This window comes from Bombus vancouverensis, chromosome 16, assembly GCF_051014615.1.
Source record: "Bombus vancouverensis nearcticus chromosome 16, iyBomVanc1_principal, whole genome shotgun sequence".
NCBI classification, from domain to species: domain Eukaryota; kingdom Metazoa; phylum Arthropoda; class Insecta; order Hymenoptera; family Apidae; genus Bombus; species Bombus vancouverensis.
In genome coordinates this window covers 4772477-4793988 of record NC_134926.1, presented here as the reverse complement: position 1 = coordinate 4793988, position 21512 = coordinate 4772477, and the positions used below count along the sequence as shown (strand labels likewise).

General features: G+C 32.9%; 3 protein-coding genes and 1 long non-coding RNA gene across 9 annotated transcripts in view; 2 read left to right on the top strand and 2 right to left on the bottom strand.

Moving 5' to 3' along the window:
- Window positions 1–1437, top strand: part of LOC117154432 (very long chain fatty acid elongase 6-like) — a 1883-nt gene extending 446 nt beyond the window's left edge. The window contains exon 2 of the mRNA XM_033329414.2: window positions 22–1437. Within this exon, the coding sequence (XP_033185305.1) occupies window positions 22–562 (541 nt within the window). The 3' untranslated portion in view covers window positions 563–1437. The remainder of the gene's footprint in view (window positions 1–21) is intronic.
- Window positions 1–21336, bottom strand: part of LOC143303751 (uncharacterized) — a 24715-nt gene extending 3379 nt beyond the window's left edge. The window contains exons 1-7 of one of the 6 annotated variants that reach the window (XR_013060366.1): window positions 21070–21336; window positions 19438–19658; window positions 18873–19130; window positions 18551–18749; window positions 18000–18378; window positions 2192–2752; window positions 11–265 (exon numbers count right to left, since the gene is read on the bottom strand). Coding sequence is in view for 4 of the 6 variants with exons in the window: in XM_076625483.1 (XP_076481598.1) it covers window positions 18064–18378; window positions 21070–21099 (345 nt within the window). In the remaining 2 variants the exon portion in view is untranslated. Of the gene's footprint in view, window positions 1–10; window positions 266–2191; window positions 2753–14611; window positions 15575–17999; window positions 18379–18550; window positions 18750–18872; window positions 19131–19437; window positions 20023–21069 lie in introns of those variants that run through there. The other 5 variants (XR_013060365.1, XM_076625483.1, XM_076625486.1 and 2 more) reach the window with 5 other exon arrangements.
- On the bottom strand, window positions 3966–10166 carry LOC117154433 (very long chain fatty acid elongase 6-like). Its single transcript, XM_033329415.2, has 3 exons — window positions 9936–10166; window positions 8242–8631; window positions 3966–7836 (listed from the first exon to the last, which is right to left on the bottom strand). The coding sequence occupies exons 2-3, from the start codon at window positions 8568–8570 to the stop codon at window positions 7338–7340; spliced, it is 828 nt and encodes a 275-aa protein (XP_033185306.1). The 5' UTR covers window positions 8571–8631; window positions 9936–10166; the 3' UTR covers window positions 3966–7337.
- LOC143303753 (uncharacterized) lies at window positions 12580–14495 on the top strand. The gene is made up of 2 exons (XR_013060368.1): window positions 12580–13702; window positions 13765–14495. It is a non-coding gene; the product is annotated as an uncharacterized LOC143303753 (long non-coding RNA).
- Window positions 21337–21512: the final 176 nt, after the last annotated feature.

Sequence of the window (21512 nt, the reverse complement as noted above, 5' to 3'; positions counted from 1 at the left end):
ACGTAATTACTTGCTTTTCAGTTTCCTTACGCGAGACCCCGTTGCAGCCTTTTGGACGTTCTCGTTTACATTGTCGAAGGTAGTAGAACTCGGTGACACAGCTTTCATCGTGTTACGAAAGCAACCATTAATATTCCTACACTGGTATCACCATATAACTGTTCTTCTTTATACATGGTACTCTTATGCGGAAACTTCAGCGACTGGCAGATGGTTCACTACGATGAACCTCTTCGTTCACTCGTGGATGTACTCTTATTACGCTCTGAAAGCAATGAGATTCAGTCTACCAAAATGGATAGCCATAACAATCACTATGCTACAATTGTTGCAAATGGTTGTAGGTTGCGTTATAGTCTTTGCGGCTTACTACTACATGCAAATCAACGAATGTAACGTTACACTTTCCAACATCAAATTTTCGATGCTAATGTACTTCAGCTATTTCATTCTATTCGCTAGATTCTTCCAGCAGGCTTATCTATCTAACAAATCTGAAGACAAAGCTAAAAAGGCATATGCCAATAAAACATCAAGCAATGGCAAGGTCAAGATAAAATGAAAGACCAAAGTTTTGGAAAACTTTTTGGTAGTCTTCAAAGGCTTTTTTGAAAACACAGAGAAGAAATGTCACTTAGAAATACGTAGTTTTTACGAGTCTCTCTTAACTGAAAGACGTAAAAGATGTTTGTGATAAATGAAAATGCATAATATTAGTGATAAGTATTAGTTGCACATTTAATTTAGCATTAATTTAGCATTAATTTTATGATGACTAGTTTAGCAGGATCAGCGTTACATGTATTATCAATGAATTAACAAGGATCTCCTTGAAATCCAAAAGCATTTTTTGACGAATTTTTATGAAGTTTCTGACAAAAGAGTTCGCGAGTATAGAAATATTTAGAAATGTAACATTTCAAAAATCAATAATTGTGAAAAATATCATCGACTTTTTATCAGAAAAGTTTCGAATTGTTACTTTTCTATAGCGAAGAATATTAATTATTATTAATACTTCACGAACTAAAGATAAATTTAAGATTTCAGTATTCTAAAATTTCATGAGCAAATCTGAGATAATGTACACGCTTGTTCGAATGAAAATTTCAAATGACAGTGCTTGCGCATAAAGAATTCTAATTGTGTACCATTTTGTACAATCCAATTGCCGAATCGTGTTACAGCGAATTGAAAGAGTTTGCGTTTGTATTATATCTTTTGCATTATATTGAGACAAGATATTTACGTCGGATGACTACTGCCTTTACCTTGCAATTTAAGGGAAAAGAGATCAATGGACTAAATTATCAGATATTGCACATGTTCTTGCAGCACACCTGTTGAAAGATGCGAAGTTTGAGGATTGCCAACTCACAAGGGAATTTTGATTAATTTTCAAATGTCAATATCTAATAAACAAAATTCCAAACGTAATGATCTTTGTCCATCATTTTCGTTTTTAGAAGTAAATATCACTTAAGTTTTAGGCTATTTTGATTTCGTTACCCTGCATATGTCATTGTTCTTTCTCGATGGAATCGTGCATCCTAACCAATATTTAATATGTAACGCATGAAAATTTTTATAAATACATGAAATTTCATTAGCACTGTAATAAAACACGACTACCGTGATTACAATAGAAAAATTTGAAACCTATTGTAATATCGTAAAGTAATTTAAATTAGAGGTCGGTTGAAATTAGAAAAAACCGTGTGCGTCATCCTTCTGTGGTTCGTTTACTAAAGTCACCTAGTTCTTACAGAGATGTGAGAAAAACATCAAACGACGTTAGATTAGAAGGACGGTTTCGTGTTTCACGGTGGGGCGACCGAAAGGTTAGAGTGTTGAGTCGAAAAGTGTGTGTGTTGCGAGAGTCAGAGTTGTCGAGAGAATTGATCGAGTTGCTAGAGAGAGAGGGGGGGGGGAGAGAGAGACAGAATGTGTTAGAATCGTTGCGACGAGAGTGGCCAAATAACTGTAAAGTTATTTGATATAGATACGAGTATCGCATTTAGTTTCAGTTAAACAAACATCGTTTTCTGTCCAATTTATGTTTGTATATTTAATTCAATATTAATAAATTGTAAGTAATCGGAAAAAATTTATATCCTTAATTTTCGCGATATTACACTATCCGAAAATGTATGTCAAATTTTGCAAGATATTCAAAGATTAAACATTATACCTTTCTTTTCTTTTTTTTTTTTTTGTACGTGGAAAAATCCTCATGGACATTCCGCTATTGCTAATAATCGGGTAACAGCAGAGTAGTGTCGGACTCCTACCGACTAAAACCCCACGATGACCATCCTACGCGTATGACAGGAGTGCCCCAGGAATTATCTTCTGTTGCACCCCCTTCCCGCGTCCTCTTGTTCGAGCCAGTCCTGAAATTCTCCGTCTGTTTAATTTGGCATTAGGGGGGGGGGACATTGCCCCTAGCGCTATCGCCCCCTCTAGTCGTGGTGCGTTGGGACGGCGATGAGGCGGCTCTAGGCCGCCTGACTGCCATCCTCCTCCATCATCTTATCCTACAAGTTTTTCTTTCTCTCCCTTATTCTGGAATAAGAGGCGGACGGCCTCGTATTCCTGTGGCCTCTCAACATCGCTTCTACAATCGCCGAGGGGTTCAGTCTTTCTCCTATGACGTGCCGCAGGGTGTAGCGGGGCAGCTCCCACGCCGGACAGAGCTCCAGCGTGTGCTGCGCTGTGTCCCTGCCCTCCGCGTGGTATCAGGATTCCCCGTCTGGAATGTTGAGAAAAACCCCGATACCCTAGTCCAGACTTTTACTATAGCTACACTTAAGTAATAAAAATAAGAAATAGTTTTAATGGTCACTGGACGTAGCCACGGTCACGGGAGGGACGTGTACCTGACAGAGTTATGGAATGATTATATGGCTCTCCTTAAAAACAAAGATTGATCCGAGAGGTGGGGAGAGGAATATATAAGGACAGTTCCACTTGGACTGCAAGTTAATTCATTCAGATAAGTTTTACTTGTACGTTGAGTCATACGCGTATGACATCGCATTCGTCATCCCGTTGACCGTGGATTCGTTAACGAACCTGAGGCCATTGTCGCTAGCTTCGCGAGTGCCTAATCGCCGTGATTAACTGTCAAGATTGTAACAACCCCATTATTGCAATAAACTACATTTGTGTTGTACGGCATCAATGACTAATTCCCGCGAAGATACATCTGACGCCCAAAACCTTACTCCCAGTATATTTACATCTTTGAATATGTATATATATTTATATTGAATATGTACATGTATTGGTATATGTATTTGTATGTATGTATGTAATATGTTTTCTGTATTTTTTTACGATAATTTATAAAACATATGTCAAGATGCATCCTTGGCTTGTCGGGACAAGTATCGCAATTATAAGTTTTCTGTTCCTGTTAAAATTACACGGAGCTTTCCATTTAACCGAATTTCATCACAATTAGCAGGCGACGTCGAAGCTCGATCTCACGGTTGTCGAATATCTCCTCGTATTCGACCCACGGCGGGCCAACTAGCAGGGAGGATGGAAGGAAAAGCCGTACCACGATAATGGTAATAGTCACCGACTTCTGTCTTAAATTTATTATTACTACGATTATATTGCATATGCTATTACTTTGCATCTAATTAATATCTAATAAATGTTATATAATATACATAGTTTTTTTTACTATTAAAAACCTTTGTAGGCTCTATAATTGTGCTTCTTCAATACAAAATTTAATAACATTGAAATGTTTCAATTATGAATAATATTTTGGACAAGATACTATTTACACATTATAGAGTGTTGACAATAACACAATATTTTAACACATTAAAAAAATGTATAGTTTACTTCCCGATATACGCGACAAATATAAATTATTAAATATATAGGTACAGGTTTGATTTGGAAGTTATATTTTTGTTCAACTTTTTTGTTGGAGGTAATAATACATATTTAATAATGGCTCATAATTGATATTTATTTAAACAACATTTTGCTTTACCAAATACTTTAAATAATTGGTGAAAAACTATGAAGAGTAGTTTATTTTAGCCACTTTACATTGTAATTGTATTCAGTTTACTTTACATTGAATAATCTCAATTTAGTTTATTCTTTTTATGTTCAACGATTTCATCGAAGGATGGCGTTAACTTCTCGATCGCAGCGTTCTCTAGTGTCTGTTTGTAAAAGCGACTTGTAAAGCACAATTCCCGAGATTGCTTTGTCAAGAGTTTTGTTGAAACCTAAACCTAACCCTAAACCTAAACCTAAACCTAATCCTAAGCCTAACCCTAACCCTTACCCTCCCCCTGGAATGTCCAACCTATATATTCGATCGTATTTCAGACCAACATAGACAAATTCACATTATTTACATATCCCACTTATCCTCAATAGCATAGTCACCTTTTTCTCATACCTTCAATCATACCTTTTTCTAGTTAAAATTGTACATTCTTTGGTGTAACCATAGCATCACGCACAAATGTCACTCGCGATTCTAATGCTCTGTAAATTATACACAATATATGTACAAGGAATATCAATCCAAGTGGCGTCTTATAACGGTCATTAGAGACATACGATTTCTACGAAAAAGAGTCATTGTCATATTTTTGAAAAAGAAAGAACAGAATGCAAATGTGCATAGTACACACTGTGACAAGAACGAAAGAGCTGTACGCCTATCACATAGATTTATTCTTTGTGAAGAATACGAAATCTCAATAGCCTAAATATTTATTTTCTTATATTCGATAAAGGGATTTATAATATTATTTATCTTCTCATTTCATTCATTTCTTATGACAGTCACCGAGGGACGTATTAAGATGTGAAATTATAGACAAGCGAGAATTAAATATATTGCCAGTTTCTCTATGGACGTTATTGCTTGTCTAAAATTTGTATTTCGTTTTTGTATAACATTTTCGATTTTTTTAAATAATATCTGAAATTGGGTCGTTGACATATTTATATATATATATATATATATATATGTAGTGTATGAAATTCACCTTCGTTCTTTCTTAATCCCAGACTTCTATACACTCAGTATTTTCTCCTCTTTTTCTATTGTCTTCTTTCTGATCAAGTAACAATGCTATTATAGCCGTTTCTTTAATAGTAAATTTCGATACTTTTGTAATATGGGCAATAGTGATCTCGTATGTTGCCGACGCATGGATAAGTCAACGTTGTTGTGCCGGTACTAAGCTGTTACATGAGTTATAATTGTGAATATATCGATGCCCGTCAGGCGTTGTACTGTCAAGTGGCCGACATTTAATTCTACACTGTACCGACAGAACCGTATCCGCGTGTCTTGCGGATTTCGCCCGTAACATATACATATAGAAGTTAATATACAGTATAAATAATAGCCTTAAGCATATAGTTAGTGCTAAGGATGGATTGAATATTATAGCTTATTAATATGGTGAATAATTGACTGTCAAATACCTTCGTGGTTTTTACGAAGTGTACGTTTTCAATAAATATCTTGTAACTTCTACATATGCAAACCGTTTGATAATTGCACGAAAACACCTAAGTGTTGCAATTATGGAGATGCAGAAACGATCCTATTCCTCAAAACTCAGATCTTATACATACCGAACGTAGAAAAGAACGTAAACACGAGTAAGAAACGAAGAAAAATCGAGAGTCAACAAACATTTAAGACTGGCAACAAGCTCGGATCTCAAAAATCAATATTTTCTATTTTTAATTTATGATCAATAAAACTTTTACCGATATGTTTGTTACATCTTTCTGATTAAAACGAGACCAAACACGATATAATTTTGAGTATGTTTGTTTACTTGATAAACGATAATTAAATACATATCAATAAGTAAATGTAACTCAAATTATATCATGTTTGGTCTCGTTTCAATCAGAAAGATCTTACAAATACGTCGGTAAAAGTTTACTTTAAAACATTAAAAAAGTTGTAAATAAGAAGCTTTCGCTTTTGAACTACTACCTAGCGAGTAGTTCATTGTCTTAGCGATGTCTGACACAGGATCATGTTACACTACTTGATCTCGAACCTTCGCCTTATAGCGATAAGGACGACTGTGCAATTATGCAAAGGATCTTTTTTGTGTAGTTATCGAATGTTTCTACATTTTCAGATCCGTTTCAAAATTTACCATCGTAATCACGATAGTCGTGTCTCGTTACAGTACTAGTGAGATTTCAAAATATTTCGTATAATAAATGTTACGTCGGGCGACACTGTACCTAGCTAGACCAGGTCACACACCGCGGGCAAGATGGGAATCAGATGTTCGCTCATCCTTACTGCGTACACTCAATAGTCTTAAGGACCCATAGTAAATCTCAGGAATTTGCTAGCTAAGGTCCTTCAGACCGAACAAGTATCTTTTTTTCTAAATCATTTTCTAAAGGGTTCTCAACGCGAGAATTGATTGTAATTTTAACAAATAAATAAAAAAAAAAAAAAACATAGTAAATTTCAGGAATTTGCTAGCTAAGGTCCTTCAGACCGAACAAGTATTTTTTTTTCTAAATCATTTTCTAAAGAGTTCTCAACGCGAGAATTGATTGTAATTTTAACAAATAAATGAAAAAAAAATTTTTCTAAAGATTATTGTCTACTACGGCTTGACACGGGAAAGTTAGTTTTTCTCACGTACATGCTTCCCACTAGTAACCTTCTATCGAGGGCGGCTAAGACCCTTCCTAGTCCACCAACCTTCTTTTATCCAATCAGAAGCAATGTTTACTGCCCTCACTTTCCTAACCAAAAGTGTCATCAACAAATCCGATGGTCCCGTGCGCTAGACACACCCATCATTAGCTTTCCCGCGATACAGCATCGTCACTGTACTTTACTTATTCTTCAACGTTAGAATAGTCAACATGTCAGTACCGGGTCAGTCTCCCTTATTGCTACGTCAACAAAACACTCTAAGAGCCTGCTCGATTACCAACGAATATCGTGCCAGTGTATCGCATCTCTATACGCTAAATCATTGTCTACGACGTATATCACAAGCAACGGTGTAATTTAAGTGTTAAAAATATATAGTTTATAACCCTGTTAATCGCAGTGTTATACCCCTTCAACCACCCCTATTATCTCAACGGAAATCAAAGGATCGATCCATTCGCGGCGTCGATTATTATAATCGTAACGGAGATTTACGACTCCCATTGACGTGTTTCTTCGCGATTGGTCGAAAATATAATAAAACTATTATAAATACAAACGTAAATATTGTATGCAGTATAAGTAACACGATTTTAAATAGCATTTCTGCAAAATCGTTTGTTCTATTGTTATGGTATTCCTATTCGACTTTCGTCCTGCTATTACCAGACAGATAGGCCTTGTAAAAGTACATAGCGAATAGAACGAAGTAACTGAAGTACATGAGCAAGCCGCAAGCGGCGTTGAAAGTCGTAGCGTGGCATTCTTTCTCGCCAATCTTTATATAATAGTAAGCCGCGCCAGTTACAAAGAAACCTACAACCATTTGCACTAGCTGCATCGTAGTAATCATCATGGCGATGAATCTTGGTGGTTTGATTTCCATTGCTTTAAGAGCATAGTAAGAATACATCCAGGAATGGACAAAGTAATTCATCACGATATACCATCTGGATGTTCCCATGAGTAGCGAATAAGAGTACCATGTGAAATAGATAACCGTTATATGATGGTACCAATGTAGAAATATTAATGGCTGCTTTCGTAACACAATGAAGACAGTATCGCCAAGTTCGACGATCTTTGATAAGGCGAACAAGCTTGACCAGAAAGCACACACATGATCATGAGTATAGTAACTAAAAGCACATAATGCGAAACATTAGAATAATAAACATAAAATATTTTCAGAAAATTATTTCACCAATGAATAAACTTTTATAATGCGTGTGTTGTTTCAAATACGAAATGAGAAATATGGTTACTTGTTCGTTGCGTGGAAATGAGATTAAAAGTGCAGGCAAGAATCGAGGTTTTTACAACGAATGCAGTTTCCAATTAACGACGTCGTACAAGCCAATACAAGCTTAAAAGACAACGATGTCGTTAGAACTCGCTCGCTTTTAAAATATCAAAAAACGCTTTTAACAGAGACATTTGATGATTCGAGAGTGCAACGAGCGAGTAACAACAGTTTAATTAACGATTGACTTTCAATGTACGATTCGTTCGAAAACATTTCGATACTTCGACATAGAAATTACCTGTTCGAACAAATACTATAGTAAAATCCGTGATTGTACAATATGTGAAACAATTCTGGCATTGTTCTTATAGTTCCTATAATGGAGAATATCGCAAGCAATCCGCTCCATAATGCGAGTGCACCTCTCAGATCAAACTTTGGTCTATTTGACATATAAAGCTTCCCTGTGAAAATGACGACTAAATAAATAGCAGTATAGTAAAAGCACTTCCACCAATAATTCCTCATCCATATCAGAACGTTCCAGATAAAGTCAGTTGTTTCAAAGTCAAAGATTATCCAGTGCTCGGGACCAGTGACATTCATGAAATAATTCACTTCGTTCATTTTGTAATATTTTTTACACTCGTTCACTTTAACAAAATTAAGAGAGAATACTGTCGGTTGTCTGAAAAGAAAAACAAACGGTTAAGATTTTTTCCTAAATTCAAAGAATTGCAGACTTAGCAGAACAAATTTATTAAGACAAAACACTATATCCAATTAATTTCTCAGGGATAACTTTGGACTTTTCTAAATTTTTTTTTTTCTTTTTATTATTTAATTTGTACTTTACAATTTCTCCAGCTGGACATTTGGTAAATTTTTCTAACTTAATTGCTATTTTTTTTTTCTTCTAAATGTAACAAATAGTATGTTGAGATTTTTGTTCTGAATAATCAGAGGTTCCATTCATCAAAATCAAAGATTAGAACAGATTAATTCCTTATGAAAAGTTAATAAGGTATCTATATCGAAAAATTATTAGTATTAAAGAAACAACATTTTGGAAAGCTAAGGAACGTAGATAATATAATTAAATTTTGGGCTTCTGTCAAATATTAAGAGTCAAACACACGTAGACTATCACGGTAGGAAATTCCTCATCATTATAATATTATTCTAATAATTTTAATACAAATTTAATTATTCTAATAATATTAATACCAAATGTCCAAATCGGACAAATTGTGAATGTAAACAACTGAATAAAAAAAAAAATTATAGTATTAATTATTTATATTAAAGGTATTATCAGTTATAGTATTACATATAATACTATATTATTAAATATTATGTATCTTATATAATAGATTCATATAATACTGCTATTATATATTATATAATATAAATTAACATTATATAATACCATCTATGCCGGTTATATTTGTAGAAAAGGTGGCTCAAAATTTTTGTAACATATATTAAAATCAGCTTGAAAAATTTACCGAATGTCCAGGACAAATTGTAAAGTGCAAATTAAATAATAATAAAAAAAAATATATTAAAATCGGAGAGGGGGTAACTTTCCTGCAGTTTCATCCTTATTTTATTTTTATTCGACATTTGAAGGAAGATGCTTAAAATATAAAGTTAAAGAACGAAATAACGCGTCGACACTAAGGAAAAAATGAAAAATACAAGCGATCGATAAACTCGCAGGATTGTTTAAAAGTTAAAGATACCTCTAATATTACAAATAAGTTTTTAATTGTTCAGAAACAATAAATCTGTTCATAATTTTATCGATAATTCCACGAATCTTGATGAAAACTTTTTCATTTCATGTTTACCTAGACAAACTGTAAAGTACAAATTAAATAATAAAAAACAAAAGAAATGTTTACTTTGTTACAGAAGATACTGAAGTTCTAATTTTAGAATTTAGATTAAATTTTTTGAGAAGTAAGACGTTCGGGTGTCAGTACTTACAGTTAATTACACGATTATATCATTAAACACTGTTCTTCTTTTTCCAGGCAATAATTCACTTTGGTGTTGAGTTTTCGTACAGACAGGTCCTAGATTCGATGAAAACAATCGAAGCGTTCCATGCCAAGTTCTATATCTACGAGCGCGCATAACCAACTAATTATGACTACCAATAATTATGTGGTAAATTTCTAGTCGACCTACAGTGTATACTATCCCACTCCCGAGATCAAATTAATAAATACATATGAAACAGATGATGTGATTGCAGTACTTTCCAGTCATTCGCCGGACTTTTTTGCATATATCGCTTACAATGTAGTACTTCCTGAAAATTACGAATACACTTGAGATTTGCTTAACAAGATTACGTTGACCAGGGAAATCAACAATATTTGATTTTTTTATTTTTCCACGTCGATTTTTCACGATACAAACAATGACATAGACGGTGAAGCCAGCTCTTAGAATTGGAATCGAATACATTTCCTGAAATATTTGGAGAGTTATTACAAATAAGAGAGCCATATCATCGAAGAAACCTTGAGCTATTGAAGGAAAAATATGCCTATATCAATAGATTACAAAAAAAGAAAAACAATTTCAGTGATACTTATAATCTGTAATTAGAAATTTATGACCTATTTTATTATATTATTAGTATAATAATATAATATTTCATATTTAGTTAATTATTATTATTATATAATATAATTATAATGAAATACCATTATATATAATTATATTATAATACAATATTATTATATAGTATTATATAATAATATTAATGTAATTTGCAATATTATTATATAATATTATAATATAATAAAATAATATAATATTATAATATAGTATAATATAATAAATATATATAAATATAATATAATAAATATAATATAATATAATATAATAAATATATATAAATATAATATAAATATAATATATTATAATATAATATAATATTATAAAATATTATTATATAATACTGCAAATTACATTAATATTATTATATAATAATATTATTATATTATTATGTTATTATATTATATATTAATAATATTATATTATAACTACATTATATGATGTATAATAATTAATAAAATTATATAATCTAATATTATTACATAATACCATATAATAATATTGTATTATAATATAACAATATATAATGGTATTTCATTATAATTATATTATATAATAATAATAATTAGCTAAATAGTAAATATTATAATTGCAATTTTATTTACATATAATTGTCGCAACGTTACAGTTTTTATAATGTTGTTCAATAATACAGCTTACGTTGTAAGACTGTAATTATATATAAAAATAGCACAAATGGCAGCATATTTACAGTCAAGTGGTATGAAATTTATTAAAATTTATTAAAATTACGATTGTAATTATATATAAAACTAGCATAAATGGCAGCATATTTACAGTCAAGTGGTATGAAATTTATTAAAATTTATTAAAAATATCATTAATGATGACATCGAGACGTCAATCACCTCCTTCATCACAGAATTCTATTTACGAGAAAAGAAACGTTATAAACTTACAGGCTTAATTAGAAATCATAAAACTTTTCGAAAATGGAGTCAAAGTTCCAACGTCTTCTTAGACGTTTTGTAATAGTGATAAAGGAAGGTCATTCGGTTGATTTATGAGGTCCGCTCGCTGCTGAAATGGGAACTTTGCTAAACTTATAACGTGGCGACCTATTACGGATTAAAAAATGTCCACTTGATCGCAGAACAATATGCTATCGGGCTAAGTCAATTTTTGATAAATTAAAGGGCGAATCTGCGGATGAAAAAAGAATACAAACTCTCGTTACAAGTAATGGATAGCTGTGCGACTGGCACAAAATTCTGATAGAAGTGTTTTTAATGCTCATGAGAGCTTGCAAAACGTTTGTTTTGAAAAAGAATGTCCAGGAGAAGCTCCATTCCTGAAGAAGAGAAAGGGTTTAAGGTAACGAAAGATCGAACAGACATAATGCCTAATAGAAATGCTGCTGTAATAGATTGAAACTATTTTCAAAATACCGAGCGGAAAGTTCAAGGTCATTTAAATCTGCGGATAACGCCAAACTTCCCATAATACAGAAGTTCGATTCTAAAGCATGATTCGCGGCATCTACATAACATAATTCAGTAAAATAATATAAAACAAACAATTTTGTGCATCTATTATTTCCTTCCTTCCTGCAAATCATTTTGAAATCTCATTAACTCTGTAACGAGACACAGCTATCGTAATTGTATTTGAAACGAATCTGAGAAACAAAATATATATATATACATACATCGTACGTTCGGATACGAATGTTAATAACTTTGTCCGAGGTTATTAACGTTAATCGCTTCGTTGCGATTATAGAGAAAAATAGAACTCGGTAGAAATTGTAAAAATCGTTGAGTTGGCCTTTCTTACTGGTGCCAGACAATATATGCACGGCAATGGAAACTTAATACGAGGATAACCGCCGCCTTGTGTCGTCGTAGAAAAAAGGATCGTGTTTAATTAGAAAAATTCTGACGTTTAAATATTGTTACTTTTCTCATATTTCTTTCTTAAACTCTTAGAATCGCGTATGAGATTCATATCTGTTACGTATAGATACGGTTATCGCGAGAAATTTATAAGCATATATTGCATGCGTCAGACGAAACTTGTTGAAAATTCGTTACACCGTAACGAAACACTGGTGATTCTAATAATGAAATTTGCGTTCACTTGCAAAATGTATATAAAACTTACAAGACTGTATTTCTTTGCATTTGTGCATATGGATTATGTTTATTACGTACACTTGACGAAAAATTAGAATAAATTAACAGTGATCTTGAACTTTTCCATATGTGGGTCAATATATATATATGCATTTCTTAACTGATCTTAATATTCATTGCAACTTGAATATATAGTCAGTAATTAGCTATTCGCATGCAATGTTTCCAATAAATATTTTGCAATCTTTGCATAAGATGACGTAGAAAATGAAGCAAAGATGTAAATAAGCATAGTTTTTGCTGTAATGGTTTTTCATTTATCTTTAAAGAAACAGGTTTAGCTTCGACAGAAGCGCGAATGCATCGTATGCAGTTGCTTTGATCGTCGCGTTTACAAAACGTTCTAACATCATCAACTGACGTTTTGTGAACAATAAACATTAAATATCTCTGTAAGTTGTAATTGAATGGATTCAGATCTGATAAGCGAGCTGACATTAAGGTTGAAAACAGCATGACCCATCCGTTTCTTACGAAATTTTTGACTTATGTAATGTGTAGTATCACAGAATAAGCTGTAACTCGAAAACAAGGTTATGTCATGCGTTTATGTAAACTTTTTCCTCTTTTTTATTGTGTTGCATCCGTACTTCTCACAAGTTCTGGTTCAATATATATATATATATTGTATATATAATAATAATAATAATAATAATAATAATAATAATAATAATATAATAATTATATTGGCAAAATTTGAAACGAATCTGATATATACGAACAATATATATAATATGTATTATATGGTTATAACATTACATATCGACGAGTCGCAGTAGCATAATTGGAGATCGATCGACCATGCAGAATCATCTGATTCAAAATGTTTTTTTTTTTATTTATTTATTTATTAAAATTACAATCAATTCTCGCGTTGAGAATTTTCAGTAATTTTTCTGGCGTGGCGCAGTGACATGGCTGATTATTTATAATAAGTTAATACTTATTATAGATAAGTATAATTTATAAGTAAGTATTATAAATAAGTGAATATTACTTAATTTAGATAACTAATTGAATCTAACGTTTAGGTCTAGCGGGTAGAGTGCCTCTTCAGCCTGCGAATCTGGTCCGTCGTATCAAGTAGTCCAGTGATTAGGGGGTTTCGGTGTTTGTTGACTCTTTTGCTATATCTGTCGATTCAAAATGTGCCTGCTCGATATCGAAACGTTAGAATGATCGAAGTATGTGTTTCAATCATTGGAAGTATTATTTAATTTTATACGATAAGACGACGCCACAGAAGAATAAACCGACAAAAAAATAAGGGAAAGAAACCTACTCGATAAGAGAATCAGTTCGTATCTCCGATCATCTTTCGTTGACAAAAATTCATTGACCGATAACGCAGTATCATCTATATATGCAGATGAGCCATATAACCAAAATAGAGGCAACGCAATCGAAAATACTCAGAACAATAGTAAACGCGCCATGGTACGTTAGGAACGAGGACATTCGGAAAGACCTGGGAATACCAACGGTCAAGGAGGAGATTAACAAAAGTGCAAGAAGGCACGGAGAAAGAATAGCAACGCACCGAAACCGGCTGGCAGATCTCACAAAGGACATAACCTAACAAACACGTATTATCTGAGATAATTAAAGAAATAAATCAATCAAATTCGAAGATGGTATCCCACTGGGGGTAGCCATCCACATGTTATAATACTATATCACTAAGCTATAATATTTTACCAAATGTCCTACTGGACAAATTGTAAAATGTAAATAAATAAGTAAAAAAAAAATAAAAAAAAAATCTATATATGCAGACTGCAGAAGTTTCTGCGTTTGTAGATTATCCTGGAATGTGAAAGTAGATAATATGCAAAAATATAAAAGATATTCAAAGCACAATGCTTATTGCAATATTCATTGGGTGATAAATGTTTTAAATACTTTTAGACTTTGCTCGATGGATATCGAATAGCACCGTTACCGTGCTATTATGCCACGTTTAAAACAAGCTGCCTAATGTTTACCGTCAAATTTCTACTTTTCATTTGTTTAATTAGGTTCATAAAAATATGAATTTGCACAAAAATCCTCGGTCTAATGATAAAATATATAAAACAATCGCTATGATATTTAGTGGCTGAAAGTTGGTATTCCTCACGTCTGATATGTTCCGTTAGCAACTTTCTCACGAGGACCTTCCTGGTCCACCAACCGTCTTATTATCCAATCGGAGACGGTGTCTAATGCCCCCACTTCCCTAACTAAAATTGTCATCAACAAATTCGATAGTCCCGTGTCCTTAGACACACCCCCCCCCCACCCCTAACTTTCCTCAGACACAGTATCGTCAGTAAAACTTCACTTATTCTGTATCCTTAGAATAGTCAACATATCTATATCGGTCTCTACCCTTATAAGTCGCGTACTTAATGTATTGTTGTAACTAAGTCTTACATAACGTGGTTGGAGTGAATTGTGATTTATGCTAATTCAGTGCGTGTTACATTGTGATTGGTGAATTCACAATAAAGGTTGATTAAAACAAAGTTAATTGTTGTGTTACGACTCAACTATATTTTATTTTCACCAACCAACCCTAAAAATTACGACGTTCCTCGTGTATGAATAAATGAAAACTATGAATAGAGACCTGACGGTCATAGGTCATTGAATATCTTTAACATCAGTTACGATGCTATGAAATCAACAGTACGTCATGCTATTGAAAGCAATCTCGGGAATAGAAAACTCGGGAAATACGGAAAGTCGATTAGCTTTCATAAATCGAACCAGAATCGTCCCGCTTGCTTTCCCAATTGAACTACCCAGAACGTCGACCAATAGTTTCTCCCAAATTCATATATAGCACTAGGCGGACATCTACAAATAAAATCGTAGAAAACATTTTAACAATATGATACTGTACTTATGTTTAATTAACTATTTAATCGATCGATGGTTTGATTAAATGCTTTCACAATACCTGACTATTTTATCCCTTCGTAGTCTTCGAAGTTAAAATTTCGAAAGAAAATAAGATTATGGTAAATTTCAAAGAATCAAGGATAATACGAAATTTCAATTAAAGGGGATAACGTAGACCACCACCATTTCACTGAACACCTTGTATATTAACAAAAAGCTTTAAAATATCATGATACTGCAAAATGCAGTGCTATAAAATTACCGATACAGTCATAAAATTATACGTAAAACAACGGCCATGTTATGTGGCTGTATAATGCGCTGATGTATATCCGGGAAACATATGACTATTCATCGCAAGATTAATGAAAAATTAATCTATTCTAAACTAAACTTTACACGACAGGAAATGAAGACAACAAAGATCTCTAAAATATATTATCCTCTATGTTGGGGATATAAGATTATATTTAGTTTACAATATGGATAGCACAACTTCTATTTTTGAGAAGGTGAAATTTGCCACATTGTACATTATGAAGTCTACAACTCGGACCACGTCGATAACTTAGTTTTCTTAAGCGCTTCGCGGGTTCGCTCAGTAGCATATACATATAGCATAAACTTCGATACCTAACGAGACCTCTACAACAGATCATCGGTTAATGTCTCTACCGGGACGTTACGCTACGCACCTTCGACCAGATACGAACAAGGCGCACTACTTGCGAGATATTCTACCAAATGTCCAAATTGGGCAAATTGTGAATGTAAACTAAATAAAAAAAAAACTTGCGAGATGCCCACGACGGTTTGATAGTCACAAGATCGGACAGACAGATTCTCACCTAAACAGGACCCTAACCTCCCCTAAACCCACTCCTTAAACCGACACCTAAAATATAAGCACCAGGCACTTCGAGAAAGGACTGAAGGTTCAACACGCTCACGCTTACGTTTAAAAACTCTCGCTTACGTTTAAACTAAACTTTCATACTAAATACTAAATAAATAAACATACAAATCATAAGCATACTAGAAGTCGTTGATCTCCTTGTATCTTGAGCGTTAATATCGTTCAAGGTTCGCAACCCTAACCGAACAGTTGCAATTCAGTCGTTGAGGAACTGTTTAAGCTTATAAACTAGTCATCATGCCTATTGCCATCCAAGTAGCACCTGAGCACGTGAATAAGGTAATGAACATGAGGAGGTTTAAACTAAAATAGGATTAATGTATCTATTGTACTTTGTATCTAACAGGCTAAATAATATTTTCTTTGATTCTATACTCTCATTTCATTTTATATTTTAATAAATTTACTTTATAATCTACTTTACTTTATTAAGTGACTACATTACTAAATTGCTAAACTTGGATGAAAGAAATTAATAAAGAATATATTTATTACCAAACAGATTAAGATTCGATGCAAATAATATTTACTTCAATGAATAATAGTGAATTCTAGCAAGTGAAATATTAATAGAAATACCTTCAGACGATTCCTTCACCAAAACACATCTTTAGAAACACAAAGAACCATCAAACTTTGTTTTGATTCTGATATCTGCCTATTGGCGAAGTGTAATCTTACACGTGAAATTTGATACATTGAACGGACAAAGTTAGACTTCGATACTTTGACATTTCACGTTTCAAATTTTACTAAAATTGTACTGGATATGGGACTCGAGTGATAAAGTTTCACCATATTATGACAAAACGGATGATAAAATTATATATCAATTTTCATAGTAACGAAGTTTGAGGGTATCAGACTTCTTCGCTACAAAAGATTATTATACATTACGTATAATGAATTTATTTTGTGATTTTTAATCATAGATACATATACTAATTATTAATATTAATTTATTCATATCAATGCTTATATTGTAATATTATGTTAATATTATAATTATATATATATTAGTTGTTAATACATTATCAACATGTAAAAACAAGATTTAAGAACAAGTAGAAAAACCTATCCTGAATTAGTAAATAAAACATAAATAAAGCAAGACATAAAAAAGGTACTACTTGCTGTCATAATGAATATGCTCGTGAATTTACCGAATGCCCAGCTGCACAAATTGTAAATAATAATAAAAAAAAACAAAAAATATGCTCGTCAAAAATTTTATGTATTACAGTCAGTTACTCGTGTCGATTCGAACTTGTCATCTGTGTGACTAGAGGAACAAAAATGCATGCAACTTTCTGCGACATGATTGAGTGACCAGAGGAATAAAAGTGCATGCGACTCACAATTAGATTGCGAAGGACAAAGTGGACTATATGAATTTGTTGGATGCGTAACTATCAAGGAACTGTCCCTTCTAGATATAATACAATATCACCTGTTATGTCGTACCTGACGGTCAAATCACAACCTTTGAACCTCGTGAGACGGAGACGAGCCGTACTTGATGAATCCATTACGAATCCATGACCGTTGATCTTCGTAAGACAGAGGAGGACCGTACACTACAACTGACTGTTGGTATCTGATCTGTGAATCTGCTTACACGGATCTGCCTAGATAAATCTGCCCCGTCGTATCCGGCGGTCATACCATCAGCTGGGAGTATCATAAAGCGGAGGAATAATCCTACTCTTGATGACTGCTTCTTGGTGCCTTTGTCCTTCGTATGTGGCGGCCAGGCAACGATCTTTTGTTTACACTCCTCGTCAAAGAGATGGCCCATGTGAGCTATCTTTAATTTCTCAATGACGCGTGTAAAGTTTTTCGTCTGTAACGTATAATATCAAAACATTCAGAGTTCAGAATATGCGGTTCGTTGAAAATAATTAAAAATATTATGAGGTTCAGTGTGTAACAAAAAACAGATTGTTTTATTTTAAGAACGAAATAATAGCACATGTACAATAAGAAAATAATAATCAACATAAATTGTAACTAACCATAATTACTTATCAAACATATATACTTATTTAATAATGGGTACATCCCCCTTTATTTTCTATTACTTCTATTATATGATTTGCTTTCGATTTATGTGGTTTCTGGATATAATTTTGACTTAAAGTATCCACATCAGCAGTATATTGCCCTCCTAGACATTCTATTTCCAAAGAAGACTTTGATAAATTCCTCGAAGACCTGGGCAATAGATTCATAGCTGGAGGAGACTATAACGCTAAGCATACGCAATGGGGCAGCAGACTTATCACAATAAGAGGTAAAAATCTTTTGAAATGCATTAACGCCAACAGATATAATTACCTCAGTACAAACGAACCCACTTACTGGCTCACTGACACTAACAAACTATCTGACTTATTAGACTTCTTTATAACTAAAAACATCTCGCCAAGATATATCCAAATCAACTCTTCTGTGGAACTCTCTTCAAATCATTCACCCGTCATAGCAACAATTAACTCAACAATTATCGAAAATCAACCTAATGGCTTTATTCATAACCAACTCACAAACTGACAGCTCTCATCAACATCTCATTCAACATCAGCCTCAATATACCTAGAAACAAATGAAGATATAGAAGCAGCCATGGAATATTTAAACACCAGCATAATAAACGCGATCCGTTCTTCCACCTCTACTAAATGTTTTGTCAATAAACATGAATACCCTCGTTACATAATAATAAAAATCGCAGAAAAACGCAGACTTAGGAGAGTATGGCAAAGTCATAGAACTCATGGAAACAAGCGCAAGCTAAATAACGCAACAAGAAAACTAATGAAAATCCTCAAAAATTACAAAAATGACTGTTTTCAAAAATATCTTGCTAATCTGTCTCCCACAGCTGACTCCAACTACTCACTATGGAAGGCATCCAGGAAACTCACTCGTCCTCCGTAAATAATCCCTCCAATTCACTGTCCACAAGGTGGATGGGCGCGTAGCCCTATACAAGAAGCCAACTTGTCTGCAAGTCACCTAACTAATGTCTTCAAACCGTATTCCTCCACTATTGCCGCCGAAATAACGGAATACTTGCACTCGCCCTTCCAGATGTCTCCTCCTATTAAACCTTTCTCATCTCTGCAAGTTATAGAATTAATCAGTCATCTATATCCCAGGAAAGCATCGGGAGAGCACGCCAAAAGAATTTACTTATAATTCTCAAAGAGAATTGATTGTAAATGATCTACAAAAAAAAAAAAAAGAGAATCGTGTACGACGTCCAGACCATGACCTTTAATTCTCATAAGACGGAAATCAACAGCTAACGACTCTAAGATATGAATTAAAGATGTAGAAATTGAGAACCTAATGATTTGTGAACAACGTAAAACACGTGTGAAGTATATTTCATTATTAAATCTTTAACATCTCATTTTAAAAGAAGTTGCTAGTAGTTTGGTTAAAACACAAATAATAAATTAAATTATAGTGGAATATACAAAAATACTTATATTCTTGAACTTCAGGATAGGCTTTGTTCTCTTGCGATTTAAAATGTTTCAAAAAAAGATGTATAAGAAAAAACAAAAATAAAAGTCGCGTCCGTTTATATCACAATTGGTGGACACACTGACTCTAATTTTGTGTATGATTATTGTAATTAAATTTAATGACAGCTCGTGAAAAAAGATATTGAAAACGATAAAACGCAGCGAACACTGACTCTACCGACCACATTGCGCGTGGTCATAGAAATTCTCTAAAAGAAAAGTTTTTAAAGGGTAAGGGTTTTCTCCTTCTTCGTACCGAGTATCAAGTGTTCGTTGAAGAAAACGTTTTTATAAAATCGTTAATTAATTATTACTAATCTATCACAGATAGAAGAATATCATGTTAATAATGTGGAATATATAATGTAAAATATTATTATGCATTGTACAATACTTTCTAATATTATCAAATATCTACCAATATTTCAAAAAATTGATTTGTACAAAATATGCTCTGAATGCCCAGCATTACGGTTTCAAATATGCTTCATACTAATAAAACATAGTGTGTTTTTTTAACGATTAAACAAAACTGCGCAATAGGAAAAAGATGCGATGCTCAGAATGTGTTTAAGTATGCCTCTGACAGCGTTCTTATTATTATTATTATTAAATATTTATTATTAAATATCACAAAAATTCCTGAAAAAAGTAAAATGACGACATTATTATAGAAAATTGGCGAAAAAGGCAGTAAAACATAAAATATGACAAAATCTAGAAAATCCACATTAAATTAGTATTAAACAATGAAAAAAATTGTTCGATTTACTTGAAATAAAAAACCAATTGATACTCGAAATAAAAAGAAATGATTTCTTTAACGTAGTTTGATATTCGTATTCTTATCGCATACTTTGTCTTATTAAGTGTTAGTAACGTTAATTATTCGTTAAAAATGCAGATATTGATTAAATACTTGAATAAATGTTAGCAATGATTCATAAGAGATAAACTTATAAATACACTTGCTTTTATTAAAATAAATCAAATGTTACCAAATCATCACAAGTTAACGGATTCATCATCGATCACAGCGCCCTTTCGAATTTCGTAACGTTCTCTAATCCACTCTAATGCATCCAATGGACCAATAATATGCACAAAAGAAGACGAAAGCTTTAAAATAAATGTATAAAGAGAATAAATTATATAAAAATAAAACAATGATCAAAATCAAATTGCGTTTTGAAAGCTCATTATACGAACTACCGGCAAATGTCACCTGACGCGGAGTGACATAAAAACATCTCATCGGTTCGATTTTCGACATACAACTGCTGTGTAGCTTGCCCCCTCAATTTCAATGGAAGAGGCGGGGCGTGAGGTAAGTCAACTGTGTACGAATAGGAGTCATAAGATTCATGAAAACCTTTTACTTTTTCAATAATAAAGTGAACGAATATATTATATCCCAAACAAAGAAAAGTATGCACGTGAA

Bases quoted from the DNA above. Each gene is read 5' to 3' on its own strand.
- LOC117154433 (XM_033329415.2), bottom strand. From the start codon at position 8,570: ATGAACGAAGTGAATTATTTCATGAATGTCACTGGTCCCGAGCACTGG. The intron at 7,837-8,241 runs GTAATTTCTATG...ATGTGCTTTTAG, and splicing joins TATAGTATTTGTTCGAACAG to TTACTATACTCATGATCATG.